At 42.6% G+C, this 11,142-nt stretch overlaps 1 protein-coding gene across 4 annotated transcripts in view; it reads right to left on the bottom strand.

Moving 5' to 3' along the window:
• Positions 1-318: 318 nt before the first annotated feature.
• Positions 319-11,142, bottom strand: part of GLI3 (GLI family zinc finger 3) — a 255,223-nt gene continuing 244,399 nt past the window's right edge. For all 4 annotated transcript variants that reach the window (XM_081165088.1, XM_081165090.1, XM_081165089.1 and 1 more), the window contains one exon: positions 319-8,148. In XM_081165088.1, coding sequence (XP_081021214.1) covers positions 5,885-8,148 — 2,264 coding nt within the window. In that variant the 3' untranslated portion in view covers positions 319-5,884. The remainder of the gene's footprint in view (positions 8,149-11,142) is intronic.

The raw sequence follows: 11,142 nt of genomic DNA, 5'->3' as shown, positions 1-11,142 counted from the left end.
CAGCTTTCATGTACTAACAGAACTCCCCTTTCTGCAAATGGCGGCCCATTAGAATTTGCTTTCATTTGTATGGTTGTGTGTGGGGACACTACCATGTACTTATATGGCACTGTTCTCTCTCATAGCGTTTGGGGACAGTTGGCACGCTCATGAGCTCTCTGTGCGCATCAGGACATGCATGGGGCTCTGGGCTAGGGTTACCCTCTGCAACCCATAATTTCACAGTCGTTGAGGCTCAGAACTTGACAATGATTATTTATAATGAAATTTACAGCTTTCAATATTACCATTAAAAAAATAAAGATGGAAGCTGAGAACTTAAATACAAATGAAGTTTTTATTGACATTGTAAGAAACATTTTATTCCTCAGTACAAAAGGGCTAAGTGGTTCTGAAAGCCTAAGTACAGTTGATATGTACACAGTGCTAAGTTCCTTCAAGCTGATCTAAGGCTTGGGGAACATCAGATCATAAATGCAGATTTATCAAATGAAGACCACTAAGATCTGTTACATCTGAACACTATTCCTATTGTATGTAAATGTATTTACACATTTTTCTTTAAAAAAAGAGATTACACTTTTTATAAAAGTAAAAAAAAGTTGAGGTGAAAAAATGAACATGAGGTTTTTTAAAAAAATCTTACAAATATGCAGGCTGACAAAAGCGAACTTTCTCAAAGACGGCATTCGATTCCTATTGGACACTAACACATGAATGCCTAAGATTCACAAGACAATGTTCGGGCAGTTTTATCAACAGTGGTATGTGCTGTTATTGTAAGAGCAGCCTTACAGCTAAATTTGGCACTATTCCCCCCGCTGCTTTTAACCAAAACAACTCAAAATAAGGCACATCCATTGCAGGAATAGAAACACAGTTTTTTCATGGAAAAGGTCAAAGTGTATCGATTGAAGGAGGCCTAACCCATGACTTATCCAACATCATCTTAGAATTACTGGAAAAGGAAATCACATTTAAGACAGAAATAACAAAAGCTCAGAAACTAACCTTTATTACATAGTACCATATCAAGACCTTTCTTCAGCAGAGACAGAAATCTTAACTGCAGCTCTGATGTAGAAGTCCATAGAGTTGGGTTCCAACCCATTCTATAATGTTCCTTACAGCACAATCCTAGCCGTATTTACTCAGAAGTAAAGTTCCTTTGTTTGTTCATTTGTACCTGCTTGTAATTGACAATACAAAAGGATAACACAGATGGGGAGAGAAAGGTCCATGGAAGAAAAGTTAAACTGATGGGTATATGTATGTTTCTTGTTACGGTCAACAGAATGCCTTTAAGAATAAACTCTGGTCGTTACTGTTCTTTGCGTTGAAATAGATTAGGCTTCTGTGGTAGAAAGCAAGGATTTTTAGCAGTGCTTACCTTCCCTAGTTAAGGTTGCTGCTGTTCAGAACTTAGGAGTCAATTCAGGCAAGTGGGTTTCCCACTTCATCTCAGGGGGACCAAGCTCTGTCTGAAGTTACAGAAGACATATGCCGGTCACCATTTAGACATGCTAAATTCAGCGCAAGTTTGAATTATTTGGGGATGAAGTCTGAAAAATGATTTCTCCCTATGAACTGTGGCCGAAGTGATCCTGAAGGACTGTGGCAGGTAGAATAGCCTCTAGAACAAATATAAAGTGTGGCATTTACATTATTAAGTAGGATAACTGGCCTCTTACTGTGCTTCTGAAAGATTCTCAAATTTAATGCATAACAAGAAGGAAGTTCCCATAACTCTGGGACTGTTGAGATGACTTAATTGTCTTGACTTTGACTGGGATAAAGAGGGGAGTTTCAAAAATCCCCATATACACAGTTTTGAAGTGTCCCTCCCCACAATATAGCCGAAGCTAAATTTAGGAAGTGGCCTTTGACAGGAGTGCAAGAAATTGCAGTTAAAAACCAAACAATCCAACATGAGCCAAGCAGCATATCTTTTTATCTCTTGCTTCCAGTCTTTGTGCACAGGGGCCATTTTGTGACTTGGGGATGGGTTGTGTAAGATACGGTTGGGGCAGACAATGATCCAGAAATTCACCCTGTCAGCTTTTGCTTTCTAAGTCCTGTAGTATTTTTTGAGGGGAGGTGGCAGTAATGATAAGGGTCGTAATTATTACGGACTTTCAGAAGGCTCTGCTGATGGAATGGGCACCTATCTTCACGCCTAAAGCCTTAGGCTGCTGCTTACTCCAGTCCATCTTACAAACTACTTAGGAATGATGTTATTGCAGTCAGACCCAGCATAAGCAAAGAGTATGAACATCTAAACTCCAGCTTGGGTCTCTATCTGACAATACTTCCAGGGTGGGAACTGCTACTGTGAGCAGGAAAGGCTACACTGCTTAGTTACAGGAGCATGTTTGCATGCGGAGATTTCTAGGCTCAATCCATGCATCTCCTGATAAAAGGTCCCTGCTGAGACTCTAGACATGGCAGTGGGAAGATCTGTCCATTTTGGTTTCTCCCACTTTCTCCAATTTTAAGTTCAGTTCTCTACATTTCCATGTTAGTTGTGATTTACATTCCTCATGAATATTCACCAGCGTTTTTAGTATGGGAATCTGCTGATATGCACATTTTCCCACACAGTTTTGCCTAATGTAGACACTTTTACAAACACTTTGGGGTCTTATTTGCACTAATATGTGCATTTCTATGCACTCTTTATCCAAGTAAATGCAGTTTTTGTATACGTTACTTGGCTGGAGAACTGCACATGAACATTTTGAGAAGTGTGAATTTTGAAGGATGGCTTTGACTTGTTTTGGAAAGTGCAAGTAATGCTAAGTTTTCCTGTAAACAAAAACAGAACCATACCCCTCCCCCCAGCCTTACCCTGGAGTGCTTAGATCATAGTGGGCCAGACAGAGGCATAGTATGACTTGATGTAAGGTATGTGCTCCTTTGACACTGCACCAGTAAATTTGGGAAATACATGGGCAATGCTGGTAATGAGAGGGCTGGGTTGCAGTCTCCTTGCACAAGTCCTAAATGTTCCACTATTACCATAGTGGTTCAGGAGGGACACACATTGCAGGTGCCTTGGTTACCCTGAAGGCAACCTTGGAAGAGTAGAAAAGATTAGCCTCTCCAAGTGATCCACTGCTAGAACTTAACTTCACACACAAGTACATTCTATAAGGAAACATTCCTCCAAACAGGACTTCAATGGTCAAAAACATTACAATAATTTTGGTTTCAATTGTTTTATAGGATGTTTGTGTTGATTGTTCTTCTAAGCTCAGAAACATGATAATGAATAGATGGCAAATTAACTTCAGTACTCCCAATTCTATGGAGAACCTCTACATCAGCAACTTTCAGGAATGTGTGATACTGAAGATGAGATTCTCCACACAATGTTAAGTTGTTTTGCAATGTTACAGTCAACATGTGGAGGGTCATCATGTACCAGTGTTGGTTGGTGGCCTCAGTGTGTATACAACTGGCCTGGTTTAATTAAAAACACAGTGGTTCAGGCTCTATTGGTAAAGAAACAACCAGGTGGGTTCAAATCATGGTACTATAATATTGCCCGAGCCCAAAACATAAGAAATCTGGTGCAGTAATAACAGCACATTGTAATTTTGACATGATTAAGGGTTGAAGAAGTAGTGCAGCTGTTTAGTTCCAGGAAAATGTGCCTTTTGGAATTCCACCAGCCTAGAGTTGGAGCAACAGGAAAAATAAAGTCCTGATAAAACTGAGAGGTGCAAAGAAATCTCTAGAGTAACTTCTGCTTTTCACAAACCAATTCTTCACTCATACAATGAACCATTAAGAAACAGAGTGGGCTACTACACAGAATACAAACATAAGAGCCACAATCCAACAGAGCTAACCTGAGCTCATTTAAAAGTATGGATGCAATTGTGCTTGCTGTTGTGTTGCATTGTGCAACAAGACTAGAAAAGTAACCAAAGATGGCAGTGAAAAATGAACAGGTCAGGGATATGTAAATTGAACTCTAAGATGGTAGGCCAACTCAATCTCCACAAACAGCATAAGAACGATATGAAGATTTTATAAACATTATTTAAAAAATAATGTAGTGTGTGTGAATGGCAACTTCTACATTTGGGATAGACCACCACTGATGGATATTGGTGGAAGAGCTTTCAGAATAGCTGTTACTGAGTGAAATGTTCTTGTACTGAACTTATTGACAGAGTCCCTATCCCAAAGGGAATCCTTATTTTTCCGGGGGAGGGGGGGGAATTATGCACATTATGCACAAAATGATGTGATGTTCTGTATGTTCTGTCTGTGGATTGAACCTTCTTATCAAGGACTAGTGCCTCTCATTTTGTTCTGTTGTTTTGCTTTGTTCTTGCCTTCCTCTGTATCACACCTACCTACTGGTATGGCTCATTTGTGCTTGAAGTTTCCGGCCCCATGGCTTAGGGTGGTGAGGCAGTGGAAGGCTGATAGGGGGCGGCTCTTGCTTGGGATATGTAGTTGGAATTGGTGGCATTCTTGCCCCTTTCTATGAATGAAGCTTTGGCCGGATCGCCAAGCCAATGATAGAGGACATTTACAGCACCACTGGAAGGCAGTTATTGTTAAATGGAATTATAGTAAACAAGTACTAAACATTTTGAATATTATAGCTTGAGCTTTTAAACCACTTAGATCTATGCATATTGCACTGAAGTGAATGCCAACAATCTGAACTAAACCTTGCTTAAAAGTGCAACTTGTGTTTACATTTATGTCTCAGACAAGCAGACTTATAATAGCACTCGCATAGATATTGATTTATTTTCATACACGCACATGTTCAAGTTACTCCCCATTTTGTAACAAAAAATGTGAGGCTTACTCATTATGCAATGGAGGTTTTGGAAACTGAAGCCAATTTGTGACATAAAAATGGGCAGTCATTTTGTCATTATTTTCTTTTGTAACCAACTTATTTTTATTGGAATATGCTTCAGAGTTATTTATTGATATGGTATTTTGTCTCTCCTCAGTCCAAAGCAGTGGTTTTCAAGCTGCATTCTGGAGAACCCTAAATTTTGTTAGATGCACTTCTACACGTTCTTAAGTGAAAACATCAGTAATGACAGACTTGTTCATTATCACTGACCCCCCCCCCCCACCGCAGTATATAGCCAATGTGGTCTTGGGTGGTTCCTCAGCTCAAGTAGGGCCAGGATGAGACCCAGCAGGCCAAGGCAGCACTCTGCAGTCTAGAACATGACTGAGAAGATTTGCCTCAAGCAAAGCATTATGCGCAGAGGTCCTTGAATACAGAAAACCTGAAAACCACTGGTGTAGAGCAATAGAAATGACAACTCAAACCACTACACGTGGGGTTTTTTGAATAAATTAGTTGCTTTAAACCATTCACCCATTCCTCTTGACAGGGTTTGCGTGATCAGTGCTAAGAGGATGGAACCCCAAACTTCAATATATATATGTGCTCCTGGTAATGTTGTGTCTACATGTTAGAACCTGGCTGTATAAGAACTTCAGCAACAACCATATAGGATTGTATTTCCTTTTGAGTTACAGGAAGAGGCAATGCCATTTTATCAGACCTTCCTCAAAGATAAACCAGCATGCACATCACACATTTACATTGGCTTACAATTACAAAAAATATATAAACAAACAATAAAATAAAAAAGAAGCATATAAACATTGGGGGAAAAGGGGGACTGTGGGTGTAACAATACTGATTCAGAACTGAAACGGAAGACAGTTTCTCCCTAGAACACTTTAGGGTTTTTCAGAGTCCTTATTCCATAAAAGGAATATACTTGAAACACATCCCATTTAGGTGAGATGAGACTGCTAAAGTACTTAAAGCAACTAAAAAAATGAATTACTTTTTTAAAAAATCTTTCATCTCCTAAGTTGTGTATGTCTATTGCATAACAGCAAGAAACTTGCTTTCTTCTGCAAGTGAGGTCAACAAAGAATTCATGTCCCCAATGGCCATGTTGTTTGTGCTTATGGGCATGGCTGGGAATGTAAGAGACGCTCGGGGAGTGGTGAGGCGGGAGGAGTTGCGGGAGAGGTTCTGAATGATGCTGGGACTCAGGGCTCCTGAAATTAAGCTGGCATGGTCACCATCATCTATGATAGCATCAAAATCAATCTGCACGCTTTCGAGGCTGCTGGTGTCAATGCTGTCAACGGTGCTTGTTACCTGGTTGGCTCCTGGGGAGAGAAGCTCTGACGAAGTAGCATCACTCGCCCCCTGAAGCAGGCAGTTAGCTTCTGAAAGGGGGAAAGCACCTGTTTTCAGAGCTTGCTGGCTAAACCCTGTGGTTTGGTCATACAACTGACCAGAGTAATTCTGCATATTAGAGCAGAACTGCTGCGACTGACCTTGGGATTCTACTTTGATGCCATTGACCCTGTGTGGCTGGTTGGCATCCCTTATGTGTCCTTGCGGCTGCACCAAGTTATTCCTTGACGTGTTTTGTCGCCTGCCACCCCAGTAGTTGGCACAGGGCTGGTACCCTTTCACCATCACCAAACCTGATGGCTGGATCCCAGCATTGTGAGACAGTGGACAACTTTGTGGCCCTTGATAAAGGGTGGGTTGCGAGGGAGCTGAAACTTCCTCTATCATCATTTTATGGGAATGATTGACTTCTTGGCAGTAGATATCATCAGTTGGCTGATTATGAAGGTACTCCTGGGCAACCACATTTCTGCCCTGCATCCTGCTAATTACATTGGGAGACTGCTCCTCTGATACTGCAGTGCAGCCAAAATTCTGCTGGTTTCCATTATTTGGCATGAAATTATTTCCCAGCTTTTGCCCTTGAATCACAATGTCATAGGTATTGCCCACTGGTTGTCTGCCAATACTTTCACCATACAGCTGTGCCTTATTTGACTGAAGGTGGTAAGAATGACTGGTGTCACTGTTGTTCATGACCATATTCTGCTGTAAACTGCAGGAGCCGTTGTTGTCTAGAAGATGCTGATAGCCATTTTGCTGGGACACAGCATTTCTCTCCAGCCCCTGGTTCTGCTGTTGGACAACCATGTTGTTATAGAGGCCTAAGGTTTGAGTGTGCTGGATCAGGGACCGTTGCCCACATTTTAATTTTGACGGAGACAAGTCAGAACTTCCTGAGCTTACTTCATTCCACTGAATTGGCAGGTCGTTTTTACTGGCCTCAGAGTTGTTTGGTGGAGGAGACTGGTCAAAGTTGTTGCCGTACCCCAATGCTGAATTGTGATGCACTTTGTTGTGATCTAGTCCACCATTCGGCAGGTGGTTGTACGCACCCTGATTCTGAGAATTCAAATATTGGACCACGTCGTCAGGTAGGAGATCCTCATCATTCAGACTGCCATCTGTTTCCATTGTAGCAGCTTCCATGGCCACATTCTCAGAGATACTAGGAGGACAAGGGGAACAGTTGCGGAACAAGCCACCATCAGAACGGGTATAGTTCTGAAGGATGAAGTTACGCCTTTCCATAGATGGAGGCAAAACAGGAGGGTTAAAGCTATTGAGACTGTTGAAACGCTGGACTCTGGGAAAGGAAAGGTTATCGGAAACTGGTCTCACAGGGTCACTGGCTCTCCTTGTGCTGTTCCCCAACACATCATGGGGCAGTATGTGTCGCCTGTTGTAATTGTTTGTCCCACCATCACTACATCTTCGGGGAGAATTCATTGGGGGCAGTGGTGACATTCCAGACTCCCTACAGTCACCCAATAGTGCCATTTTTGTTTTCAAGCTCATCCTCTCCATATTAGGGAGTGGTGTGGGTGGGGGTCCACCAGTAGCTGCTGCATATTTTGCTTTCAGCCGGTATTGCTGGGCAGGGGTCAGGCTGAGAAGACCTGGCAAGCCATCACACTGGCTGGCTTCACTGGATCGCCGAGAGGCGTCCGTTGAAATGGGGTCGTAGGAATCAGTAACACTGATGTTCTGGAGCCTCCCCTCGCCTTGGGAAGCATCACTGGACCTCCGACTAGAGAAACAAGGTGAAATCCCAGAGGATCTGCGGCTGCTCATGTAGGCTGAGCTGATGGTGCTGGTGTTGCTGTCCCTTCTGTTCAGCATGTTGAGCACAGTAATGTCCATGTTTGTGAGTTCATTTTTATTGGCTAGAATAGTCATGTTTCCTCCAATGCTGCAGCTGCTGCTTGAATAAGTACCTGGGGAGGGGGATAAAGAAAGAAGAAAAGACTCCAGGTTGATCAGGGGAAATAAAGAAATGGTACGACATGTGCTGCAGGCGTTTCCAAGAAAATGCCATTATATTTCCAAAATGTTGATGATGGGGCCAACAAGACTTTTGGATTCAGGCACACAAAGAATAATGTTGGACTACTGCAATGCGCTCTACGTGGGGCTACCTTTGAAGGTGACTCGGAAACTACAGCTAATCCAGAATGCAGCAGCTAGACTGGTGACTGGGGGCAGCCGCCGAGACCACATAACACCGGTCTTGAAAGACCTGCATTGGCTCCCAGTACGTTTCTGAGCACAATTCAAAGTGCTGGTGTTGACCTTTAAAGCCCTAAACGGCCTCGGCCCAGTATACCTGAAGGAGCATCTCCACCCCCATCATTCTGCCCGGACGCTGAGGTCCAGCGCCGAGGGCCTTCTGGCGGTTCCCTCATTGCGAGAAGCAAAGCTACAGGGAACCAGGCAGAGGGCCTTTTCGGTAGTGGCGCCCGCCCTGTGGAACGCCCTTCCAGCAGATGTCAAAACGATAAACAACTACCTGACATTCAGAAGACATCTTAAGGCAGCCCTGTTCAGGGAAGTTTTTAATGTATGATATTTTAGTGTTTTTTTGGTTTCTATGGAAGCCGCCCAGAGTGGCTGGGGAAACCCAGCCAGATGGGCGGGGTACAAATAATAAATTATTATTATTATTATTATTATTATTATTATTATTATTATTATTATTATTATTATTATTATTATTATGTTGCAAGATGAAAGGAAGCTGAAGGCATTGCCCAGACACTGGCCGCAACGCAACACAGAATGAACGATGCTGCCTGGTGCTGTGGGCAAGTTCCCACTGAGGTTGGGCAGTGCTGCTTCAGTTAGGTAGCTCACACAACTGAAGTCCACAATGCTGTTCTATACAAAAATTAAAATACCTTCAAAGAGAAAAAAGCATGTTAAGAGTAGCACAACTACAACCCTAGAACTAGGTAAGAACTGGGTCTATGTTGGCTTGTCTCTTGTCTCTAGTAGGACTCCACTGATTGGATCTGTGAAAATATGCAGTCTTTTTTAAAATGCAGATTACAGTCTTAATCGAACCATACTGAAAGCCAAAATTGCAAAATACACAATTCCATAAATTATTTGGGATAATTTGAAAGCCATTCTTCCAGATCTTTTGCATGACATTCCAAGCAACATTATAAAATAAGCAATTATAATCATTTCTTTTCTTTTCTGTAGTTCCCTTTATTGGAATGATCTTAAACCAGAAACAAGAAATACCACAGATATTTTGCATGGGTGGCTGCAGTTGAAGGAGTTTTGCAACGAAGTAGAAGGAAAAAATCTTCGGGCAAAAATGGCGATGAGACCTGCGATGGATTCTGGGTGTGTTTTGTTTCCCAGCTCCATTCACGTGTATCACCTACATTAACACATGCTTTGGACTAAACACAAGAATTCTACCATACCATCTTTCAATAAAATATTAATAATAAGAATCTTACCACCTTCCCTAGTGTACCCTTCTCCCTGGGATAATACTTTGATATGAGCAGGAAATTAGGTTGCAATCCTATACATGCTGACCTGTGAGTAAGCACCACTGAACTCATAAGGTCTGAGTAGACATGCATTGGCTTAGATCAGAGGTTTTCAACCTTTCTGAGTCCACGGCTCCCTTGACCAACTACATTCTTTCTGTGGCACCCCTGGGGGCTCAGGAGCCCAGTTATGTTACCCCTTGCCTGCAGAGCCGGCAGCCCCTCACCCCTTTTTGAACACCCTTCCTTGGGGAGTGTTCCCTCAACCTCCTCTCTTCTCCACTCTCTCTGGGAGTCCTTTGGGCAACTGCAACTGCCACCTCGGCTCTCTGAGCTGCCCCACAGGGGCCTGGGAAACACCCCTGCCCAGCCCCAGAGGCACCACTTGCCTGGGCTGCTGCAACAAACAGCTGTGGAAGCCTTTGGGAGGCAGAGACATGAGAGGGCATCAGAGGACAGAGAAGCCCTGTGGAACCCCTGCCTATCATTCAAGATACCCAGGATGCCACAGCACCCTGGTTGAAAACCACTGGCTTAGAGTATAAGGGTCTAACATGATTAAACAAATCTTATTCAATTGATCAACTGCTCTACCTACTTTAAATAATATACTTATTTAAAATTTGCATCTGAGTAGAACAATAGTTCTGAAGCAAGAAGCATACTTTGCTTTCAGAAACTGGATAACTGTGCTGTACCCACATCATCTTAAAACAGTCCACCTGTGAGAAAGAAAAGGAGGAATTATCTCTTTTAGGAGTGTTTTTTTTGCAGGTTTTATTTATAACAACAGTAATCTTTTCTTAATCACTGACTTAGTGCAGCACCTTTTAGTAGAGTATCTTGAATCAATTAATGCTCTAAACTGGTTGCATTCTGAGCAAAATTGTGTTTTGCATAGAAGAGAATTCAAAAAAAAAGTGATCTCCACTTGTGGTTTGAAATGCTGTATCCCAACTAAAGTTCCATGGCATAATTACGTGGTGATCAGCTTTGACCCTGTGTGGTGTAGTGGTTAAGAGTGGTGGACTCGTAATCTGGGGAACCGGGTTCACATCCCTGCTCCTCCACCTGCAGCTGCTGGGTGACCTTGGGCCAGTCACACTTCTCTGAAGTCTCTCAGCCCCACTCACCTCACAGAGTGTTTGTTGTGGGGGAGGAAGGGAAAGGAGAATGTTAGCCACTTTGAGACTCCTTCGGGTAGTGATAAAGCAGGGTATCAAATCCAAACTCTTCTTACTTGATAATTTTAGTCAGGGAAGGGCCTAGTAACACTCCATGATTTCGTACTCTCAAATTAGAATGAGCATGCACTTTATTTAGTTGCATTATAATGGCAAAAGCACTAAAGAAACCCTGTGCAGGGTTGGGGGGTTTTCGGGGGGGAGGGAGGGATAAAGTGTCAATGGATTCTAAAGGGGA

This window comes from Podarcis bocagei (assembly GCF_964188305.1).
Source record: "Podarcis bocagei genome assembly, chromosome: 12".
Lineage (NCBI taxonomy): Eukaryota > Metazoa > Chordata > Lepidosauria > Squamata > Lacertidae > Podarcis > Podarcis bocagei.
Note: the sequence above shows the minus strand (reverse complement) of the source record. Positions and strands in the feature narration are given on the sequence as shown.